We start from the raw sequence: 25549 nt of genomic DNA, 5'->3' as shown, positions 1-25549 counted from the left end.
TATGGACCTAACAGAAGCAGAGGATATTAAGAAGAGGTGGCAAGAATACACAGAAAACTGTACAAAAAACAGCTTCATGACCCAGATAATCACCATGGTGTGATCACTAACCTAGAGCCAGACATCCTGGAATGTGAAGTCAAGTGGGCCTTAGGAAGCATCACTACAAACAAAGCTAGTGGAGGTGATGGAATTCCAAAGCCAAAGCCAAAGTGAAGTCGTTCAGTCCTGTCCGACTCTTTGCGACCCCATGGACTGTAGCCTACCAGGCTCCTCTATCCATGGGATTTTCCAGGCAATAGTACTGGAGTGGATTGCCATTTCCTTCTCCAGATAGAATTCCAGTTGAGCTAATTCAAATCCTGAAAGATGATGCTGTGAAAGTGCTGCACTCAATATGCCAGCAAATTTGGAAAACTCAGCAGTGGCCACAGGACTGGAAAAGGTCAGTTTTCATTCCAATCCCAAAGAAAGGCAATGCCAAAGAATGCTCAACTACTGCACAATTGCACCCATCTCACACGCTAGTAAAGTAATGCTCAAAATTCTCCAAGCCAGGCTTCAGGAATACATGAACCGTGAACTTCCAGGTGTGCAAGCTGGTTTTAGAAAAGGCAGAGGAACCAGAGACCAAATTGCCAACATCCTCTGGGTCATCGAAAAAGCAAGAGAGTTCCAGAAAAACACCTATTTCTGCTTTATTGACTATGCCAAAGCCTTTGACTGTGTGGATCACAATAAACAGTGGAAAATTCTGAAAGAGATGGGAATACCAGACCACCTGACTTGCCTCTTGAGAAATCTGTATGCAGGTCAGAAAGCAACAGTTAGAACTGGACATGGAACAACAGACTGGTTCCAAATAGGAAAAGGAGTACGTCAAGGCTGTATATTGTCACCCTGTTTATTTAACTTATATGCTGAGTACATCATCAGAAATGCTGGGCTGGAGGAAGCACAAGTAGAATCAAGATTGCTCAGAGAAATATCAATAACCTCAGATATGCAGATGACACCACCCTTATGGCAGAAAGTGTAGAGGAACTAAAAAGCCTCTTGTGAAGGTGAAAGAGGAGAGTGAAAAAGTTGGCTTAAAACTCAACATTCAGAAAATGAAGATCATGGCATCTGGTCCCATCACTTCATGGGAAATAGATAGGAAAACAGTGGAAACAGTGTCAGACTTTATTCTTTTGGGCTCCAAAATCACTGCAGATGGTGAGTGCAGCCATGAAATTAAAAGATGCTTATTCCTTGGAAGGAAAGTTATGACCAACCTAGATAGCATATTCAAAAGCAGATACATTACTTTGCCAACAAAGGTCCGTCTAGTCAAGGCTGTGGTTTTTCCAGTGGTCATGTATGGATATGAGAGTTGGACTGTGAAGAAAGCTGAGCACCGAAGAATTGATGCTTTTGAACCGTGGTGTTGGAGAAGACTCTTGAGAGTCTCTTGGACTGCAAGGAGATCCAACCAGTCCATTCTGAAGGAGATCAGTCCTGGGTGTTCTTTGAAAGGAATGATGCTAAAGCTGAAACTCCAGCACTTTGGCCACCTCATGTGAAGAGTTCACTCAGAAAAGACTCTGATGCTGAGAGGGATTGGGGGCAGGAGGAAAAGAGTATGACAGAGGATGAGATGGCTGGATGGCATCACTGACTCGATGGACGTGAGTCTGAGTGAACTCTGAGAGTTGGTGATGGACAGGGAGGCCTGGCATGCTGCGATTCATGGGGTCTCAAAGAGTCAGACACGACTGAATGACTGAACTGAACTGAACTGAGCATAAAAATGCTGGTTTCTTTCTTATATCAGTTTTGTAGGTAAGAAAAAATTCATCAAACATATGACTTGATGAGAAACACAGACCTACGTAGTGAAAAGGGAAAATTCAAATTCCAAGTTAGTAACTACTTCCATGATAGATGTATTGGATTAATTTTCTAAGAAAGACATTTGTGTAAGCATATCTATTCTCCTTAAAATAAGTTTAGTGAAGACAGAAATGAATGGTTAGGGGGATAAAACAAAGTAACTCAATTTTAATGTAAATCTGAGATTCTAACCACACAATTTTAAGTGCTTCCCTGATATTAATTTATTTATTATTTCTGTATTTATTTATTCTGAACAAACATTTAGCTTTTGCTATATATAAGATACTATGCTAGGTGGTACAATTTTTAAAAATTTTTGTGACATTATATTTCATTTCATGAAACACAAAGTTTATACAAGGAAGACATTCATAGGTAACATGTAGAATAAATGCATGTTTGAGCTAGATAGGCTAGAAATGTGGGGAAAATACAGGTAAAATCTCAAGGGCATTAGAAAAGAGTTCTTGTAGGATATTTTGTCAGAGGTGAGTTCTATTAAGAAAGGAAAAAAATGAATAGAATATGAGGATTATGGAGGGAAGACAGAAAGTCCAGAGAAAGGAAGTGAGAAATACTGAAAACAAGCAGAACCCTGGAGGGCCTTCTCAGGTACATGTATCCCATTTCTTGTTTTTAGAAAATACAAACAAAACAAACAAACAAACAAACAAACAAAAGCTTCAGCCTCTAGACCTTCCCTGAGTTCCAAAGAACAGATTTAAAATTTATTGTTCAGGGAAGTGAGGGGATGCAGAAACAGTATATCTTTTAGAGTTCCTCTACAAGAACTAAAGTCCTTCGTAGGAGGAGGACAGTAACTTCAGGCTGAACACAAGATTCCTCAAAGACCACTCTGTTACCTCACCACCAACCAATCAGAAGAAAGTCACTGACCCTACATCCCTCACTCCAAATTCTATATCTAGAAACCCTTCTCTGGGACTTCTCTGGCGGCACAATGAATAAGAATATGCCTGCCAATGCAGGGTCCACGGGTTCAATACCTGGTCCTAGAAGATTCCACATGCTTCATGCAGAGCAACTAAACCCATGTGCCACAACCACGTGTGCCTAGAGCCTGTGTTCCACAACAAGAGAAGCTACCACAATGAGAAGAAGCCCTTGCACCACAACAAACAATATCCCCCACTTTCTACAACTAGAGAAAACCCATGAAAAGCAACAAAACTCAGAACAGCCAAAAAATAATTAATTAAAAATAGAACAAAAAAACAACAACAAAAAACTCTTCTCTGAAAACCACCAGGAAGCTGAGGTCTTCTGAGCATGAGCTAACCATTCTCCTTGCTTGGCCCAAGCAGTAAACCTTTCTCTGTTCCAAACTGCAATATTTTGGCTTATTTAGCATCCCTGTGCATAGGGCACATGAAATTAGGGCCAATACTTCTATGTGAGAAAGTCTAGTAGTTCTTTGTTTCTGTAGCTTATAGTTAGTGAGGAAAAGACCTTTTGGTTTCATGTGGTGGTTACTGCTTTTGAAGACTTTCAAAGCTTTTTAGACATCTACAGGTGTCATTTTGTTGTTGCTGTTTAGTCTCTAAGTTGTGTCAGTCTGCCAGGCTCCTCTGTTCATGGGATTTCCCAGGTGAGAATACTGGAGTGGGTTGCCATTGCCTTATCCAGGGGCTCTTCCTGACGCAGGGATGGAACCCATGCCTCCTGCACTGGCAGGCAGATTATTTACAGTTGAGCCACCAAGGAAGCCCAGACATCCAGACATGAATTTATATTAAAAACGTATTAAAATGCAGATTTAGTAATTACAACGTAGGAACCAGAAATCTGCATTGTTAACAAAACCCTCACTCTATTCTAATCCCTCAGGTCATTTTACAACTCTTGGCTCACAGACCATGGTGACAAAATTTAAGAGAATATGGCTAATCTGTAGCTCCAATATTCTCCTGGATAAACAGTTTCCTGGCATAAAAAGGTAATTTCCATCTATTTGAAATGTGAAATACACATTACTGCCTCTAATCCCCCTCCCCACTTTAAACAATGAAAGCAAAGCATAAACGATAAAGTAGACAAAATTCATTTATCCTGTTTCATTTTCTAAGGCCTGAAGAAAGTCTGTTATAAATAATTCTTGCTGGAGTACTGACTCATTTCTGTGTTGCTTTAAGTAGAATGGGCAAATTCAAGATACCCAGTATGCTTTAAGATATAAAAGAGTCAGAAATGTTTCAGACTGTATTCAGATAAAAGTCTTTTGAAGAAAAATGCTACAGAATCTTGGTGTTCTTTCATTTTAGAAATGACAGGTGCTCAGAAGGGGATTAAGGACCTGAAGAAGAATTAGGTTTTGATCTCAGGGATTATAAACAAGGAGGGTTCCATTTCCTTCCTTTTTTTTTTTTTTTTAACTTTCTTCATAGTGCATCGTTGATTCAGTGGACATAAGTTTGACCAAACTCCAGGAAATAGTGAAGGACAGGGAAGCCTGACATGCTGCAGTTCATGGGGTCTCAAAGAGCTGGCCATGACTGAACGACTGAACAAGAACAACAACAACAAATAAACCACCTGTTCTATCTAACCTCAGCATACTGGATGATGCTTCAAGGAAAATTATGGGAAACAGTTGCATCTCTTATATTCTTGAGAAAGCCAGAAATATAGATATTAAAGTGCCAGGAATGCAGAGAAGCAATCCTAGTTCTGAACCTCTTTTCATTTCTATAACAACTCCTACTCTTCTCTTGCATAGCTCTACAGAAATTAGGTGCAAACTCCTAAAGATTGCTATTAAATTAGTTTTCCCAATGGTAGTCCTCTAGGAATTTAATAGTACCTTAATATGTAACTAAAAGAGGAGTCTATTGTTAGATATGAATAGACAAACGTGTGAATATACATTCTTTCTATGAGAACCACAAATATATTCTGGTTTATGCATCAGATTGTTACTCTAATTGCTCCCTCAAATTAACTACCTCCAGAGAGTGAAATGTCTGTGAAAGAGAAGGATTTCCTTTCTTTTGAGGCTAACTGAGACTCAAGAAAAAATCCCTTATTCTCAAAGGGTAAGTTTGCAGATGCCACCCTTATGGCAGAAAGTGAAGAGGAACTAAAAAGCCTCTTGGTGAAAGGGAAAGAGAAAAGTGAAAAAGTTGGCTTAAAGCTCAACATTCAGAAAATGAAGATCATGGCATCTGGTCCCATCACTTCATGGGAAATAGATGGAGAAAGAGTGGAAACAGTGTCAGACTTTATTTTTGGGGGCTCCAAAATCACAGCAGATGGTGACTGAAGCCATGAAATTAAAAGATGCTTACTCCTTGGAAGGAAAGTTATGACCGACCTAGATAGCATATTCAAAAGCAGAGACATTACTTTGCCAACAAAGGTCCGTCTAGTCAAGGCTGTGGTTTTTCCAGTGGTCATGTATGGATGTGAGAGTTGGACTGTGAAGAAAGCTGAGCACTGAAGAATTGATGCTTTTGAACTGTGGTGTTGGAGAAGACTCTTGAAAGTCCTTGGACTGCACGGAGAAATTCTTGCAGTCCATTCTAAAGGAGATCAGTCTTGGGTGTTCTTTGGAAGGAATGATGCTGAAGCTGAAACTCCAGTACTTTGGCCACCTCATGAGAAGAGTTGACTCATTGGAAAAGACTCTAATGCTAGGAGGGATTAGGGGCAGGAAGAGAAGGGGACGACAGAGGATGAGATGGTTGGATGGCATCACCGACTCAATGGACATGGGTTTGGGTAAACTCCGGGAGTTGGTGATGGACAGGGAGGCCTGGTGTGCTGCAATTCATGGGGTCGCAAAGAGTCGGACACGACTGAGTGACTGAACTGAACTGAAGTTCATTGGCAAGCAGGTCCAGTCTTGCTGTCAAACAGTTTTCCCAGGGACTCTAGTCCCATCCTATTCACTCAAGGAATTCTCTCAGACATCCCATTATGGGTAGGAAGCCATAGTTATTCAGAGAGTTCTCCACTGAGAACAAGGAAGTTCTTGCTTGAGTAAGCATTTTATGGAGTATTATGAAAGTCGTGGAAGACAAACAGAAATTTCTTCCTTTCTTTCTTTCATCCTTAATTATAGCCTTCAAACATGCACTGATAAATCTTACTCTCCTTAAAGAAATGCTGGGTGCAGCCTCTAAAATTCTCATCACTTTCAATATTGAAAACACTTAGTCCAAATTAATTTAAAATTCTTACTTCCTCCACCCACCCACCCAAGGTGCATCTGTGATTACATTGGAGGATGGAGGGGAGGATGCTGATAATGCACCAGCAGTTGGTGATTCATTCCTTCCTTCATTTCAGCAGCTGGAAAAGAGAAGATGCTCTCCATTCCTATGAGGATCTAAAGGAAAATCTGAAAAACCTTTGACTCTAACAGTTTAATTAGATACATAGACATTAATGGATAGATAGATATCTCAATCTCTCTTACTTTTCTTTTGTTGCTTATATAAATTGGTAGTGGGATAGCTGAGTTATGATTAAGAGAAATAAGTCAGAACCCACTTAATAAACCACAAAGGAGGTATCTGAACCTCAGTTTTTATGGAGGGGGATATTTAAAAATCTTTTTCCTTAGTGGGTATGGTATAGGTTGCCAATCCCAAAGTAACAGGAAATTTTGCCTGAAAACATTATTAGTCATACATTTTGCTTCTACTGTTTTTCTTCTCAGGGAGGCCAAAATGATAATAATATTAGAAATTATGATGAGTCTTCACAAGGAAGTGACAACTTTTCTTTCAGTTAGTCTTAACTCAGCATCCTTAATTAAATCAAATGCTTTGAGCCAATAGCATTCATCTGACTCTTCCAATGTATTTTATTAAATGTAATCCACTTTATCTCTAATGTAGTTAAATGAATGTATTACATCCTAATTATATTCAAGAACATGGCCACATAATCCAGAAGGCCAATATTCCATTTCCGTTTTTATTGAAGGGATTGCTTTATATCAAAATGGGTGTTGCTATCTACAGTCAAGCAAGGCATGGGGGACAAACAGCCAGGTAAAAAGAGGGAGAGAAGCAGATAGTATATATGTATCAGTCCTAGAGGAGAAATAACTATGAAGAAACTAATAGGTGGGCACAGGTAAGCTGAATAACAAATGATTTCTACAGAACTGAATAGGAGCAAGAGCAGAAGCAGTGAGACTAGTCAGAAGGCTGTTGCAGTAATCTAGGTCACAGACGATGGTTGCTCGAACCAGTCTCAGCAGTTAAGGAAGTAACAAGCAGATGGGTTTTGAAAATAAGTATTCAAAGTAGAGCTAACATATTTTTCTGATCGATTGTGTATGGTTATGACAGAAAGAAAGGAGTCAAGAATTACTCCTAAGAGTTTTTGCTAGAATTAGTGGAAGAATGGATGTCCTATTAATGATGATGGTGAAAGTCTGTGACAGTACCAGATTTGGAATGACCAGGGAATCTGATTAGTTTTGGACAGGTTAAGTTTGAGATGCCTATTAAACATCTAAGCAGAGATATTCAGGAGGAAGTTGAATAGACAACTCCAGACTTCAGACAGAGAAATAGGCTGGAGATGGAAATTTGAGAGCCTTCAACACATAGATGTTATTCAAGGCTGGAGACTGGATGGAAATTATGAATGGAGTGAGTGGAAATAGACAGAAGAAAATATTCAAGACCAAGCTCTAGGACACAAATAGAGATCACAGACATGAGGAGAAACCAAGAAGAGAGACTAAAATGATCTTGAGTAGCATACTTATTAAAATGAAACATAATAAGGTATATAATTTTGAGATTAGTCAACTTTTTCATGAACAGTTAAATGATTTTATAGTTTTAAACTATCAAGTAACATTTGATTTTAAAATGTAAATAACATGTGTTTCAGATTTTAGAAAAATTATGAATACATTTTAATAGAAATCTTGTTTTTGGTTTGCAAATAAATCCTTCTCATTCTTCAGTCTGAATGAGTACAGTTCAGTAGCATTTTTAAAATTACATCAATGAATAATAAATCCTCATACTCAAGAAAAGTTTCCTTCCATGACTACAACAGAGATAGAAGACAATTTATGTCCACCTGTCTTACAGAAAAACTCTAGATGACTTAGTGCTCACTGTTTGACACCTAGGAAGAGAACTTTCTCATTTGATTCTTTGATTCTTAATCTCAAGGCATGGTATCTCTTTCAAGGCTTTTGGAATTAATTGGCTGGTTTATTACTAGCAAATATAGAAGCAGGTAGTTATAAAGTAGAAATGCAAGTTAGAGAGTAGTTTGAAAAGACAGGTCAAAAACTTGATTTCTTTTTTTTAAACCAACGCACAATTTCTTATAATGAAGTGGAAAATTGTATTTAACAAGTTTCTATGGAGACACAATTTTAATTAAAAACCATTAGAATGGGATGAACTAGTCTTTCTTGGGGGCAGAGTACATTGGAGTTAATAGGTAGGTCTTGGCTAACCTTAGGGTTAAGTATTGAGGAAAAGGGCTAAAAATATGTGAGCAAGAGCATGGGGCTGAGAAAAGGAAAATTGGAAGAAAAAGAAGAACAGCTTAATGATGAGAGAAATGTATGTGTAGTCATCAGAGGAAAAAAATGATAATAACAAAGATGGTGTTGATTTTTATATGTAACAACTACCTTGGAAGGGAGATGGGGGAAAATATAGCTTAGAAAAATATTTAGGATGCTTTCTAGTTACTGTATTGTTTAAAACCTTTGCATCCCAGCTCAAAGAAAATCAAGATAAAAATTCTATCTTACTTACTGCTTCTTGAATCTGGTTCAGTTCTTAAGTCGGCCTGAATCAAATTAAGCCACACAATTGAGCCACAATAGCAGCTATGATGGTGTAGTCAGTTACCTAGAACCAGACATTCTGGAGTGTGAAGTCAAGCAGGCCTGAAGAAACGTTACTCAAACAAAGCTAGTGGAGGTGATGGAATTCAGGCTGAGCTATTTCAAATCCTAAAAGATGCTTTTAAAGCACATATACCAGCAAATTTGGAAAACTCAGCAGTGGCTCAGGACTGGAAAATGTCAGTTTTCATTTCAATACCAAAGAAGAGGAATTTCAAAGAATGTTCAAACGGCCTCACATTGCACTCATTTCACATGCTAGAGATCAGTCCTGGGTGTTCTTTAGAAGGACTGATGCTAAAGCTGAAACTCCAATACTTTGGCTACCTCATGCAAAGAGTTCACTCATTGGAAAAGACTCTGATGCTGGGAGGGTTTGGGGGCAGGAGGAGAAGGGGACGACAGAGGATGAGATGGCTGGATGGTATCACCAACTCAATGGACGTGAGTTTGAGTGAACTCCGGGAGTTGGTGATGGACAGGGAGGCCTGGCGTGCTGCAATTCATGGGGTCGCAGAGTCGGACACAACTGAGCAACTGAACTGAACTGAACTGAACTGAAGGTAATGTTCAAAATCCTTCAAGTTAGGCTTCAAGAGTAGGTGAACCAAGAACTTCCATATATACAAACTAGATTTAGAAAAGGCAGAGGAACCAGAGATCAAATTGCTAATATCCAATGGATCATAGAAAAGCAAGAGAATTTCAGAAAAACATCTACTTCTTCTTCACTGCCTACACTAAAGAATTTGACTGTGTGGATCATGACAAACTGGAAAATTTTTCTAGAGGTGGGAATACTAGACCATCTTACCTGCCTCTGGAGAAGCCCATATGCAGGTCAAGAAGCAACAGTTAGAACCAGACATGAAACAGACTGGTTCAAAATTGGGAAAGGAGTATGACAAGGCTGCATATTGTCACCCTGCTTATTTAACTTACAGGCAGAGCACATCATGGGAAATGCCAGGCTAGATGAATCACAAGCTGGAATCAAGATTGCAAGGAGAAATATCAACAACTTCAGATATGCAGATGATACCACTCTAATGGCAGACAGTAAAGAGGAACTAAAGAGTCTCCTGATAAAGGTCAAAGAGGAGAGTGAAAAGGCTGGTTTAAAACTCAACATTCAAAAATTAAGATCATGGCATCTGGTCCCCTCACTGCATGGCAAACAGATGGGGAAAAAATGGAAACTGACGGTTTTTATTTTCTTGGGCTCCAAGATCACTGCAGACAGTGACTGCAGCCTGAAATTAAAAGACATTTGCTCCTTGGAAGAAAAGCTATGACAAGTCTAGACAGTGTATTAAAAAGCAGAGACATCACTTTGCTGACAAAAGTGCATCTACTCAAAGCAATCGTTTTTCCAGTAGTCATGTACTGATGTGAGAGTTGGACCATAAAGGTCTGAGTGCTGAAGAATTAATGCTTTTGAACTGTGGTGCTAGAGAAAACTTTTGAGAGTCCCTTGTACAGCAAGGAGATCAAACCAGTCAATCTTAAAGGAAATCAACTCTGAATATTTATTGGAAGGACTAATGCTGAAGCTGAAGTTCCAATACTTTGGCCATCTGATGCAAAGAGCTGACTCACTGGAAAAGACCCTGATGCTGGGAAAGATTGAGGGCATGAGAAGGTAGTGACAGAGGATGAAATGGTTGGATGGCATCATACTCAATGGACATAAGTTTGAGCAAGCTCCCGGAGATGCTGAAGGACAGTGAAGTCTGGTGTGCTGCCGTCCATGAGGTTGCAAAGAGCTGGACATGACTCAGTAATGGAACATCACCAATTGATGCATCTATGGCAAACTATTTATAATCTGTCATCTCCACGCCCAGGTCTCCAATTTGGAGGATAATTGAGGGGTATAGTTAATGTCTGTGTATACAAACAATGAATTTCCAAGCCTTCACAGTTACAATGCTATGAATGCATTTTCTGAAAATTAGGTAGTGAAGGACAGGAAACCCTGGCAGGCTGCAGTCCACGGGCTGCAAAAAGTCAGACATGACTGAATAACACCGACAACAAGAAGCAGCTAAATTATTAGAAAAATTGCAGTGCCAGATGGCAAAGAAGAATCAAACGTAAGCAGAATGTCAGTGCAAAGTCAAAACGACAGTGTAGACTGAGGTTGAAATTCCCCCTCTGGGGGAAAATGCACAATCCAGGATAGGATGTTCTAGCTCGACTCTAGGTGCCAGAGGATTGGACCTGAAAAAATTCACTGATTTACACAAATTCACAAAAATGAGGAACTCAGAAAGCATTTTCTTAAAATAACTATCTGGAACATTGTTCATAGGTAAGAACACCCAGTTTCCTGGGACATTTGTGTGTTTTCTCAAAAGTGAGGGGAGGTTGATATGTGACTTCTAACCTGTTCCGCCAGCCTGACATACTCCCCAAAGGACTGGTTGCTGCTGTTGAATTTCCAATTAAAGTGCCTTAGTAACCATTAGTTCAAGCCATTTCTCTCTTGGAAAATGCTCTTTCAAATGTGCATGAAGACTGTATGTGCTAATGGGAACATCATTGTTGGCTGTTAATTATATTCTTGCATTCTTGTTTATTATTGTTGTTAAACAGAGAAATGTTTATTAGTAAACATATCTCTATAAAAAGTGAGAAATAATACCTCTTCATTAAAAGGATAGACTGTTTTATTCAGCCCACCTAATTTATTTCTGTTATTGTGTTGCTTTTGTAAGCACTGAGGTTATGACATAGAACATTTGGTGCTATTAGTGAACTCAGATCCATCAAAACCTCCACCTAATGGCACTTAGCTTCAGCTCACTAGAGGGCATAAATATCAAGATGAATTTGAATTGAGTGCAAGTGTTGGAACAATATGTTCTGGATATGCAGTAAACTCATAGAAATATTTAAAACAAGACATAGCAAGGAAAAGGGACAAATGATACGGGCATCAGGAACACTTTTTAAAGAATATTTCTCTGTAGAAAATCATGAAAATCCCTGTGTCAACCCATTACAGGAGACCTATCATAACCATTCATCATGGCTCTAGGATGTATCTTTGAAGGAGACTCCGTGCAGAGACTGGCCCTAGATAAAGCCAGTTTTATTCAGGTTATTGCCTAGGTGTGAGTGAAAGAGTCATTGATTGTTACTAAATTGAGTTAGGCAGACAGTTTGTGAAATTCAAAGTGAATAATTCCAATGCTAATTATAAAAATTAATGTGTTCTGTTTTCCATCAGCAAAACTGAACTATCACAAGGTTTTATAAAGCATCTAATCCTTCTTCCTCATGAAGAAATTTGATCATTCCATTCTAGAGAAAAAAGTTCAAAATTTAAAAAAGATAGCCTAAATCTATCCCTAGCTAATGCATCAGGGTTGAACTTTAGGTCAATGAATAAAATGTATAACCCAATTCTGTTAACAATTACATTTAAGCTATCTGAAATAAATCTTAGTTCAGCTATGGGATCATAGAACTGCAATATATTATGATTTCATTTCTCCCTTTTGGTTTGAACAATCCTTATTCAAGGCCTGTGGGAGATAAAAAGTTTCTTTTCTTCTTAATGATGTTCCACAGTTTTAGGATTGAAGACTGGTTGACATGGGTGGATCATTAATTTGCCAATAATGCCTAAATTTCTATATAATTGTGATAGAGAGGAGTTGGGTGGAGAGAACAATCTTTAAGTGAATTGAAGCCCTGGGTTTTCTTATCAAAACATTTTATAGTGACCTCCTTTGCTCTACAAATTCTGATGAAAACAAATTATTTTCAATTTTCTAATTTTAACACAGAAATCCATTGTTATTGTTGAGTCGCTAAATTGTGTCTGTTTAGTGACCACATGGACTGCTGGCCACCAGCTCTACTGTCCATGGGATTTCCTGGGTAAAAATACTGGAGTGGGTTGCCATTTCCTTCTCTACAGGATCTTCCCAACCCAGGGATTGAACCCATATCTCCTGCATTGGCAGGATGAGTTCTTTACCACTGAGCAACCAGGGAAGCCCATAGAAATCCATACACATTAGCAAATTTAACAATGTATTTGATTTTGTAGTTCTTTGTGTTTAGAAAATTAATTGAAATAGAAGGTTATTTCTATTAATTACAATACGTAAACATGTACATATTTAATCTACATAAAATATTTAAGACAATGATAATTGAAAAAATAGCTAAAATATTAAGCATATATTGGAAACTGTGAGAGAGTCCCAGAGGATAAACTATAATAAATAATAAGCAAAACTTTTTTTGTCAAAATAAAAAAGGCTAAAGAACAAAGACTATAGGCAGAGCAGGCTCTCAGACATATTTCTTTGTGTGAGTTGGAGTCGCTGTGTGGCCACTTAGGGAATGGAGGAGGAAGAGTTGTATTTAAAAAAATATATATATATAAAAAAAAAAAAAAAAAAAAAAAAAACAGAAAGAAAAAAGAATGAACTTAGAAAAAGAAAAAAAAAAAAGCTTTCCTCAGCTAATCTCAGGCTTTTTTTTTTGTTAGTACCTAAATAGAATTCTGGAAAAACTAAAGGAAATCTTTAGAAACCTTAATTAGAGTCTTAGAAATGAAACCCACCAGAGTTAGCTACAAAGGAACTGACAGTAGTCTGTTTTATCCAGTGGAAACTGGCTCCAAACATAGCCTGGGATATGGCAAGTAATCTGGCAAGTGCCAGGGTAAGACTGCTTCCAGCCCACTACCATTCTGCCCTCCCTGGCTCCAGTCTTATCCTTAGTGATGTTCCCACTTAGTGTTGGATCCAGAAATTGGCAGGTGAATTTTACTCACATATGCAAAAAAATATTCTTCTCCTTTGAAAAATTTATACAGTTCTCTTTAGGAATCTGAGACCCTGTTGGCCTGTGCCAAATGAGAATTCTGAGTATTTTGTTTCACTTATTTTTAAAAGTTAAATACCATTCATTTTTCATGGTGAAAAGTCTCATTGAAACTGCTCTCTCACACAAAGTAGCAATTCATCAAATGATCTGTTGATGTCAACCTCATTATTTTTACCGCTCCATGCATCCAGGCACCAAACAGCTCCTAAACCAATACCTAAGTTAGCCAAGCGAGGACTCAGTGAGATCCAATTATCTGGAGGTGGTCTCTATGTTTGTCCACTGAGACTGTAAATAACCCCATGCTGGGAGGGGCTCAAGTCATGTCACTTCTAAACTGAAGTGGCTTCCTGTTGCCACAGGATAATTTTTAATCTCCTTAGTGCTGTTTACAAAGTATTACATGCTTCAGCAGCCTCTGAATTCATCAAGTCCCGTCCCTCTATCTTCCACTCCAGTCATACTAAACCAATACTATGTATGCCTTCTTCCTAAAACAAACTTTTATCTCCTACTTTTCCCTCAAATACTAATGCAGACTTTCCTGACTGATTTCCCAAGTCTAGGCTGGGCACTAGGTTAAAAGAATGATGAGCTCTGGGCAAAGCATTTTGGAAAAACTTGAATGTTACTCCTTTTATTTTAGTCCTGCATTGTGCAGATTCATTATGCATTTTAAACATAATAGCATAGTCATAGCCATTGTTAAGGTAACCCCTATGAAGTCCATAATATTTGAAGTTTGGAAAAGAACAGTGAAGTCATCTAGTTTGGCCCTCTGATGTTAATATGAAGAAGTGATTAGAAAAGGAGGGAGGTGCTAATTGAAGGCGCTAAGGGGAAAACTTAATTGCATGGTCTGGATTATTTCATCATGAGACATTATGAAAATGCTCAGTTCAATGAAACTCAATATTTATAGGTAATAGCTGAATTATTCAATTAAATTGGTTATACTTTTAGAAAGTATGTATTAAACATTCCCAATTTATTAGCTAGAAATTGAGAAAACGAAGGTCCAATGTCAGTCTGGGCACAGCTAAGAAAAATAATTGGGAAAGCAAAGAAAATAAGAAACCACTCAAAATTGCCACCTAAAATCACTAAATGGTGATCTATTGAAAGGTGCTTAATAATTCTAGTTCATCTATGTCTTATTAAAAGTTCTTTCATATATATTTTTTATAAAATGGTTATGTAACCTTAGAGTAGGAGAAAAATGTAATGCAAAATGTTAATTCCTACTGTGTCAATTCTAACTAAAACCCAGCCCACATTCACTCTTAGAGATTCTATATTAAAACACTACATACTTGCTATATAATAGTATCCTTAAGATAATCATCTTTCCCTTTTACCAAGATGATTTGCGAGTTTATGTGAGTATATATATTCAAAGATATATCGATACTCACAAACATTGCATGTATATATATGTGCTATATATATACATATATAATACATATTTTGTCTTGAACATTCTTGACTACATTATATTACATTCAAATCAAAATTGAAAAAAAATGTTCAGTAAACTATTCCTATAAAATTATACATTTTAAATAACAGGTGCTTTAGCATAAACTTATTCATTGTAATTAATAATAATACATTTTTGAAAATAAATGTATATCATGAATAGTTAAAATACCAAGAAAAAAATGACTGGAAAAATAAAGTTTACTCAGCTATAATTATGAAATACATTGAAGGTAACCTGCATGTGCAACTAATATTTACTATTTATTAGTGTATATCTTTTAATAAGTACTTCTTTTAAAAGGAGTTTCTATAATAGGTTCCAGTTTCATCCATCTCATTAGAACTGATTCAAATGTATTCTTTTTAATGGCTGAGTAATACTCCATTGTGTATATGTACCATAGCTTTCTTATCCATTCATCTGCTGATGGGCATCTAGGTTGCTTCCATGTCCTGGCTATTACAAGGTTTGACGCACGGTACTGGATGCTTGGGGCTGGTGCACTGGGATGACCCAGAGGGAGGGTAGGGGAGGGAGGAGGGAGGAGGGTTCAGGATGGGGAACGCGGGTATACCTGTGGCGGATTCATTTCGATATTTGGCAAAACTAATACAATATTGTAAAGTTTAAAAATAAAATAAAATTAAAAAAAAAAAGAATATGACAAAAAAATAAAAGGAGTTTCTAAAAGATTTCTAAAAGTTAAAATAATAAAGATAAAATAATAAATATTAAATGTGTAATTTGCATACTATATGTCTAAAGAAAAATACTAAATGATATTTTAAGATTACAACTGTCCTGGCAGAACAATGCTTTCCTGTTATGGTTTCTAGTGTATTGTGACGATGGAATTGTATTTTTCACTGAGCGTTGTGCTTACCTCCACATCTTGGAATTGGGCCACTCCACATCACTTTTCCATCCATTAGTATACATGTAATTGTTTCTGTTCCCTGGGTTTTAATAAATCCTTCTTCACAAATAACTGAAATTGAACTTCCTAATTGAAAGTTGTCCCCAAATCTCCTTGCATTGATTGGTATTCCAGGATCAGGACACTCATTATGTCCAAATGCTTGAGAACAGCAAAAGAAGAGAAAAACATACAAACTAGTAGTATGAAACAGAACCTTGAGTATCTGGGTGATAAAAATTGAATTTTAGAAAGGTTATGTTCATTATTAGAAAAGCCCTTATTTATTAAAAAAAAAAAAAATAGAGAGACTCTCCTCTGGCCACACCTGTTTCTCTCTGATGTGTAATAGATGTATTGGTGTTAAAATAAGAACTGCATGATAAAATTACAATATTTCAAAGTAGAATTGTTTCTGCTTATTTCTTGAAATCATTAGCTTTATCTAAGTAAAATTTCCGGGTTAAGTTGAACAAAATTCCAATTAATGTGAATACAGAACAGATTGACTACATGTCCTTGAAAAGTTCTGCTGTGATTCATTGTTTGGAATAAAGAGATAGTCTCATTGTGAGAATTAACATGAAATGTTTCAATCTAGTATAAAGTCTTTCAATTTTTCAATAATTTTCCATATATCATTTATTCTCTGCCATCTAGGAAAAGGGAAGAGAACTAATTCTTTTACAATCACTATGTTCTAGGCACTGTGATAGAAGCTGTAGATATTATACATTATCACATCACTTAACATGTAGAATAACCTGATAGCCATTTACTCTAAAGAGTAATGTGAAATTCAGAAAAAGTATTAATAGTTTGCCTCAGATCATTAAGATACTATTGAAATGTATCCCCTGGTCTGGCTTTAAATTTTTTCTCCACAACATATTCTGTCTTGGATCATTTATCTCATGTCTCTCAAACGAATGCAAGTTTCTTGGTTCAGGGTCACTATCTTATTTCACCTTGTATCATCCAGGATGTGTATTTAGCCCCATCCCAGCAAGTAGCAGAATTGTAAGGACAATGTGTTTACTTAAATTTTTCATAGATTATACGTTACATGAGCCCTATAAATTTGCATTGTGTTTAAATTAGTATAATATAAATGGAAGAATATTTAAAGTAGCAAAGTCTAAATATGTAAAGTCTATTTCATGAGGCATATACAATTTAATATATTCATACCACATGAGTACATGCAATTATTTCAATTTTTCACTAAATCATCACTGATATTGTTCATAAGTTATATAATTGTATTATCCATCTCCTCATTTTTAAGTTTAACAGTACAAAATAACACTAAGTGAAAGTGAAAGTAAAGTAGTTCAGTCGTGTCTGACTCTTTGTGACCCCCGTGGACTGTAGCCTACCAGGCTTCTCTGTCCATGGGATTCTCCAGGCAAGGATATTGGAGTGGGTTGCCATTTCCTTCTCCAGGGATCTTCCCAACCCAGGGATTGAACCAGGGTCTCCCACATTGCAGGCAGACGCTTTACCCTCTGAGCCACCAGGGAAGCCCTTTCACTTTCACTTTCAATACAAAATAATATTAAGTAAATTCTAAAATGTATAACATTTATTTTGAATGTATACTTATTTCTAATTTCTTTCTGTTGTGCTTTTTAAAAGCATAATTTTGATTAAGTCTGGTTGCTCCTGAATATAACATCTGCTATATAATTTTTCAGGAAAAAACAATCAGTAGGAAGCATGGGCGTAAGAATTTGAATACAATGGGTTAAATCATTTACTAGAAAAACAGAACAAGGAACAAAATAAATATTTCCATAATATCTTCAAGATACCATAAATATTAAAGTTAAAAATATTATGCATTTAAGGAAATTCCCTGGCAGTCCAGTGCTTAGGACTTGGTGAGACCCAGAGTTCATTTTAAAGTTGGAACTATGATCCCTGTTTAGCCAAAAAAAAAAAAGAAAAAGAAAACAAGATATATGCATTTACAACAACATAAAAAGTGTAAATAGAAAAATGCATATATTGTCTATTTATACATATATATGAAATATTTTAAAAGGAACTTACAGATAAAGCAACTAATTTATAGAGAGGGTCTATATAACACATCATGGCTAAATTAACTTGAACAATGTGCAATTACACATTGACAACTTTTGAGTGCCAGTATTCACTAAGAGTGTCATCTTGAAAAGACAATAATCACATTTAGTTACTAATCGACACAGCTCAGCACTGAATGCGCTGGGGCAAGGGTTTGGGGGAGGAGGGTGGAATTTTTTTCAATGAGCAGGAAATTAAATTCTATTATAATGTGACACAAATATTAACTCATCAAGTTGGTCACTCAGTATCTGATGGAATATGGTACTTTTGCCCATAAACAATAAAAATCACTGACATTCTATAGCTTCAGGTAATATATGTGGAAATAGAAGTTTCAGTATGTACATTTGTTAACATACTAAGGTATTTTCTTTATGTGATTCTTTTTCTATATTTATATCATGTTATTTTCAGAAAATAATATTCATCTTTTGAAACACAAAAAAATGTGGATGACAGAAAGACAATAGCTAAATAACCTCAAAGAATTAAAACTAGAACAATAAAATGAGCACAGTAATACAACAAGAATTTTCAAGGGAATAGCTCAGAAGGCAACTAAACAATAACTGCTAATGTTTGTTGAGCATTTATTAGGTATATATAATGAATTGTTTACATGTATTATCCTACTCTGATTAAATAAAATTCATATTTTATGGCATGATAAATATTTAAACATAGATTTTGTTTCCTCCATCCTCTTGGGCCTCTTTCTTCCTATTCAGTGTATATTGTGCATCTCCATTAACAAGACCTCCTTAGGAAATATTGCTGCTGCTGCTAAGTCGCTTCAGTCATGTCCGACTCTGTGTGACCCCATAGACGGCAGCCCACCAGGCTCCCCCGTCCCTGGGATTCTCCAGGCAAGAACACTGGAGTGGGCTGCCATTTCCTTCTCCAATGCATGAAAGTGAAAGTGAAGTCGCTCAGTCGTGACTGACTCTAATGACTTCATGGACTACAGCCTACCAGGCTCCTCCATCCCTGGGATTCTGCAGGCAAGAACACTGGAGTGGGTTGACATTTCCTTCTCCAATGTAAGAAAGTGAAAGTCAAAGTGAAGTCACTTAGTCGTGTTCGACTCTTCGCGACCCCATGGACTGCAGCCTACCAGGCTCCTCCGTCCATGGGATTTGCCAGGCAAGAGTACTGGAGTGGGTTGTCATTGCCTTCTCCACCTTAGGAGATAACATTCCTTCTTAATCTCATAAGGGATCATGACTTGCTTTGTATATTGTCTCAAAAAATTGCCTAACTATGCTTTGACCTCTAACAGTGGAACAGTCCTCAGAGCTTTCTGAAAGACTGTCTCCCAGGTTATAATCCACAGGTTGCCTTCAAAAAATTTTTTCATTTCTTTCTTATTTATATTAGCCAATACATTACTTATTCTATTAAATCTAAACCACTGATTTTTTTTTTTTTATTGACAACTCCTTACAAAAACTCATTATAACTTTATTGATGGGAATGCTGAGGCTCTGTTGTTAAACCTAAAAATGTATTACAGCAAAGCCAAGATTTGAAGTTCCATAGACTGATTTTGGAGAAGGCAATGGCACCCTACTCCAGTACTCTTGCCTGGAAAATCCCATGGACAGAAGAGCCTGGTGGGCTGCAGTCCATGGGGTCGCTAAGAGTAGGACACGACTGAGTGACTTCACTTTCACTTTCATGCATTGGAGAAGGAAATGGCAACCCACTCCAGCGTTCTTGCCTGGAGAATCCCAGGGACGGGGGAGCCTGGTGGGCTGCCGTCTATGGGGTCGCACAGAGTTGGACATGACTGAAGCGACTTAGCAGCAGCAGCAGCAGCAGACTGATTTTAGAGCTGATCTTAATCACTAAGGTACCATCCACATAGTGGCTTTGCTATGTCAGTTTAGTAATTCACTGCCCCAAAATTAGTAATTTCCTTCTCTGTGATACTTTGATAGTCTAGTGAATTTTATCTTTGGAATTATAACTGTGTTGTCATTATTTGTTTAAAATTCTCTACTGATTTATGAGTATCCTGAAGGAAGCTATGTTTGCATACCAAAATAGGGAAATATGTATAGTAGATGTCAGATCATGCTTATGTGATTTCATAAAATGAGTTAGTATATTGGCTGATATAAAATTATATTTGAAATATATCTTCTTAATATCATGCCTCCTAAAAGGAGAAATGACACAATGAGTTAAAATATGGTTAGAATCAAGGACTAAAAGACCACCCCAATAGAAATTATATATACAATGTGTTCAAATTTCCTTATCTGAGGAACAAGAGGGCTGTTTTGTATGATTTCCTTTCTAGTTCTAATTTATAGGAATATGTTACACACAAAAAAATAAACTTACTGTTGTAAGTGATGTTAAAGCCACGTCCTGACATTGAGTGGTCAGCTTGAAATTCCAACCGTAGTATATGACTATTACTAGTAAGATGAGAAGGCACTTCAGCCCCAGTAAAGGTTCCAAGAACTGGGGAGTCTGGAGAGTCCCCGTCTTTAACAGCAAGGAAGTCAAACTGGGATTCCAGATCAAAGTCATTGAAAGAAAGGTGTATTCGACTTCCTGGATCAGAGATTATTGTCCAGATGCAATTTAAATTATTTCCATACCCTTCTGGATAATCAGGAGAAAGGACTGTTCCCATTGGTGCAGTAAAGTTAGAGAGGCAAGGAACTGTTAAAATAGGAAAATCATAAAATATAATAAATGTTCAAAAGTAATACAGTATCTAAATTTGCCATTGTTAATAATTACAATAATCAATTAGAAGTTTGAAAAAAATATTAAACAATGTAATCTGTTTTATAAAACAAAAAAAAATTGTTACTGTTTGCACATTATTAGGGAAGGCAACTAGTACCTTGAATTACTGTATGTTAAATATCCACAAAATCATAACTGGAGTAATAACAATTTATTTTGACATTTATCATGTCCATGTTAGAGTATGGTGCAAAATTTTAGTTTTTGTACTTCAAAAAATATTGGAGAAGAATATAGACATTTCCATAGAAAGCTCACAAAATGATTGAAAACAAACAAACAAAAATAATACGTAGGTACTAACATTACCAGGATGATACAACCTGAAGAAAACTTGAAATAAGGGTAATAACTAGGTGAACTTGATTCCTATTATGGGCATGGGATGCTCTGATAGCGTCTAACACAGATAAGGAGATGAATTAACACACGATAGTGGCTAACATTGGAAAGACAACTAAATAATTTTCATATCATAGTAAGGCTAGTCTTTATTTCCCTGCAGATTTTTTTTTAAACTTTGAAAAAATCTGATTTAAAGGTTCACACAGAAAAGTTAGAAAGCAGAGGAAGGATAAGAAAAAATGATCTATCACACAGAGGAAATCATAGTTTAAAAAAGTATTATATTTTTCCAGTGTTTCTTCTTACATATTTTTAAACAAAATTGAATTTATATGATTTTGTACCATACTTTATTGACAAAGGATATGAACTTTGGCCCTCAGAATATTTTGCTAAATTCTTATATATAAAAGTTGTATTATCCTATGCTTAAATATAACAAAAATGTATTAGATAGTGCAACACCCCTACAAGCATGAATACTGTTATTATCTGACCTTTTTATTTAATAAGAAGAATGATATCACAGTGTTTTAATTAGCACTGCTTTGCCTTCTAGTAAAGTTGAAGATTCTATCAGCATGATCGAAAGCTTAATAGTATTTCAAAACACTTTACTTCAAGATCTTTAAATCTAGGTATTCTTCCAAGAAGATAATCTTTGTCTAATATTGCAAAACCTATTAATGTAGTGTATTACATCAACAATGGAAATATTTTAAATCATTTTAGTAGATGCTAATATTGTGTTTAATAGACTAATTTTAAATAATGCTGACTAGATCAAACTTTAAGAAAATCTAGAGAACACTTTACACAATTTTAAAAAGAATTAACCCCTGAATTCTGATATGTGATAAATATGTAACAAGTAATAATTTCCTTTTTTAACCAACAATAGCTAATTTGAAAATGCAATTGAAAGATAGTTTATGAAGAAAAATAAAGTTATAAAGTACAGGACTATAAAAGGTAAAGACTAGAAATAGTCCTTACAAAAATATGAATAACTCATACAAAGAAAATTATAAACTTGTTGAGAACAGGAAATTTTACAAGGAAAAAAGAGGTGCCATGGATGCCATGTTCCTGAATGAGAAAACATTAAATGTATAAATTATATAGAAATTGCTTTTAAATTTCAATCAAAATCCTAACATAATCTCTTTAGAAACTTGATCTAATGTGTTGGCACACAACTTGTCAAAAAATAACAAGGCAAGAATAGATGTGAGAATTTTTATAAGCAAAGTAGCTAATAAGCATAATATTAAGTCATTACCATAAAATTAGCATGACAGTCATAGATATATAACACTAGATCAAAAGAAGTTACATAAGAAATGCATTTGATATAATTAAGTGTTTAAAGTATTGTATCGTGTGTGTGCTCACTCAGTTGTGTCCAACTCTTTGCAACTCCATGACCAGGTTCCTCTGTCCATGGAATTTCCCAGACAAGAATACTAGAATAGGTTGCCATTTGCTTTTCCAAAGGATCCTTCTGTCCCAGGGATTGAACCCATGTCTCTTGCACCTCCTACATTAGCAGGGGGATTCTTTACCTGGGAAGCCTAAAGTATTGTGTAGGCATCTACTTAATCTGATAAGGGAGATTAGCATGGTAGATTTGGTCAGTTTTCCCTCATATATTTATAGCTTCCCTTGTAGTTCAGTCGGTAAAGAATCCGCCTGCAATGCAGGAGACCCAGGTTCAATTCCTGGATCGGGGAAATCCCATGGCGAAGGAACTAGCAACCCACTCCAGTATTCTTGCCTGGAGAATCCCATGAAGAGGGGAGCCTGGCAGGTTACAGTTCATGGGGTCACAAGAGTCAGACAGGAGTTAGCAACTAAACATCACCACCCTCAAATGTAGATCATTAAATCAGAGATTAGGAAACTAAGGTCTGTGGGCCAAATCTAGCCTGAATTCTACCTTTTCAAATGAAATTTTATTTGACTGTAATCCTGTACTTTCATTTTCCTATTGTCCATGAATGCATTTCCTGCTACACTGACAGAGTTTAGTTGCAAAAGGGACCCACATAACTTATAAAAGCAAAAGTGTTTAAGAGTTCTCATATGTTCGTTAGACATCTGTGTTTATTAGAAATTTATTTATCACCTTTAAAAAATGCAATATAAATTTCTACATAATATTTTTCAAATATTAGGAAATATTTGGCTTCTATTCACTTAAAAAGTTCTCAGTACATGTTTAAAGATGCTAAAGAATTTTAAAATGTTAAATAAATCAACATTTCCAGTAAAGGAAAACGTGTGTTTTGCAGCACAAATTAAAATTTAGATAAAATGCAGGTGTTGAAAAGTGCTAAATTTTTTAATGTCAGTTATATTTTGAAGTATGTGCTAATGCCCTTGTAGGGAATAAAGGATTTCACAAATGAAAAGCATTATCATTACAAGAGTTGGATACAGATAAAAAACAAGAAAAATTTAAAATCATTTTAAAACAAGAAAATTATTTTTACTTTCATGTTATGAGCTTATATGTTACCATTTGTATTGAAAACTAAAATCCAAGTTTTCAATTATTGCATTCACACCTGGTAAGCTGTATTTGTTGGTAATGAAGACAGATCTTAATTTAACCTAAAAGTACATCAACAGATAAAACAAATTATATTTTTGCTTCAGTTAAATTGAAATGCTTCAATGTATTTGAAGAAATACATTATTTTAATCCAAGCATATTATAGGCCATAAACATTAATGAATTTTATTCTGTGCAATATAAATAAATGACACTTAACCATGCATTAGTGTGAGCATCTACAAGCAAAATTAAGTTAATGCATTATACATAGAATATAACCTTTAAATATTTTTAAGTGTTCCTGATTGCAAATAAGCATGTACTATCTCATTAAAAATAAATGAGTCTATTAGAATTAGCTCAGATATATAATTTCCATAAGAAGTATGCTATCTATAAAGTATAAAATGCCACCAATAAAGTGTTATGAGAACATATGGAAAATATACTTTGCAATTACCAAATGAACTATGTTGACTTTATTTAAATCTGCAAAGAAATTTATAGTTTGGCATAAGCACACTTGTTAAAGAGAGTACCAAAAAGTGCTACTCGTTCAAAAATAATTACACGGTTCCAGTTCTTTGCAATTAATTACAAAAGCAATTATATGCAAGGACAGGGTAACATATGCTATATGGAAGCAAAGCATTTGGTACTCACAGATACAGATGGGTATGTTTGCAGACCATTGGTTATTCTCTTGACAAACAATGGATTTCTCTCCAATTAATTCAAATCCAAACTGGCATTCGAACCTTAAAACATCACGGTTAGAAAATCCATCACCTTCCCTAATTCCATATAAGGGTGTACCAGGATCACCACAACTTTCTTTTTCAATTTCTGTAACAATAGATGATATGTCAGATTTCAAGGGTTTCAGACATACGATATCCATATAGTCAATTTAGAGACATACATTCTCTATAGTCAGGATATTTCAGAGCAAAAGATGAAAATGTTCTCCCAGTCTTAATCTTCTTTTGCTATGGTTATGATGTAATTATCTTTAGGGAACACTTAGTATTTTTCTCTCACTTTGAAAACAGGGAATCGAAGGTCTTCAGAGCTTATGTGGTTGTTCCTAACAGAACAATTATGAACAATATCCAGATTTTCTGTCTATGCTATATACATATAGTACACATAATTACATACATATGTGTTTTCCCCAAATTTCAAAAACTTTTCTTAGTTTTGTAACCTGTACATGGTACAGGAAATTGTTTGATTGAAACTAGAACACAGGGTAACATCCTCTGCCTCTGTGCTCCTAGAACAGTCAGTGAATTCCTTCCACACAGTATCTGCCACTCTCCCTAGTACTTGTTGGTTGAATTACCTTCCCCAACTAGACCCCTTGTAAAGCTCCTTAGAGCAGAGGTCAATTTAGTATTCCTGATTACCCTGATACATTTCTCAACAAATGTTTTTTGGGTGAATTCAATTGAAGGAGTTTGAAAGAAAAAATTCTCTTCAGAGCACATCAAAACACGCTTTCAACATGTGCTCAGTTCAGTTCAGTCACTCAGTCATGTCCAACTCTTTCTGACCCCATGAACCACAGCACACCAGGCCTCTTTGTCCATCACCAACTCCCGGAGTCCACCCAAACCTATGTCCATCGAGTCAGTGATGCCATCCAACCATCTCATCCTCTGTCGTCCCCTTCTCCTCCTGCCTTCAATCTTTCCCAGCATCAGGGTCTTTTCAAATGAGTCAGCTCTTCGCATGAGGTGGCCAAAGTACTGGAGTTTCACCTTCAACGTCAGTCCTTTCAATGAACACCCAGGACTG

General features: G+C 36.2%; 1 protein-coding gene across 7 annotated transcripts in view; it reads right to left on the bottom strand.

The window, feature by feature from the left end:
• Nucleotides 1-25549, bottom strand: part of CSMD3 (CUB and Sushi multiple domains 3) — a 1461887-nt gene that overhangs the window by 488658 nt on the left and 947680 nt on the right. For all 7 annotated transcript variants that reach the window (XM_070802767.1, XM_070802766.1, XM_070802772.1 and 4 more), the window contains 3 exons: nucleotides 24413-24595; nucleotides 20428-20754; nucleotides 15952-16146 (listed from right to left, as the gene is read on the bottom strand). In XM_070802767.1, coding sequence (XP_070658868.1) covers nucleotides 15952-16146; nucleotides 20428-20754; nucleotides 24413-24595 — 705 coding nt within the window. The remainder of the gene's footprint in view (nucleotides 1-15951; nucleotides 16147-20427; nucleotides 20755-24412; nucleotides 24596-25549) is intronic.

This window comes from Bos indicus, chromosome 14 (assembly GCF_029378745.1).
Source record: "Bos indicus isolate NIAB-ARS_2022 breed Sahiwal x Tharparkar chromosome 14, NIAB-ARS_B.indTharparkar_mat_pri_1.0, whole genome shotgun sequence".
Lineage (NCBI taxonomy): Eukaryota > Metazoa > Chordata > Mammalia > Artiodactyla > Bovidae > Bos > Bos indicus.
The sequence above is the reverse complement of the archived record's forward strand: the minus strand, read 5'-3'. Positions and strand labels throughout refer to the sequence as shown.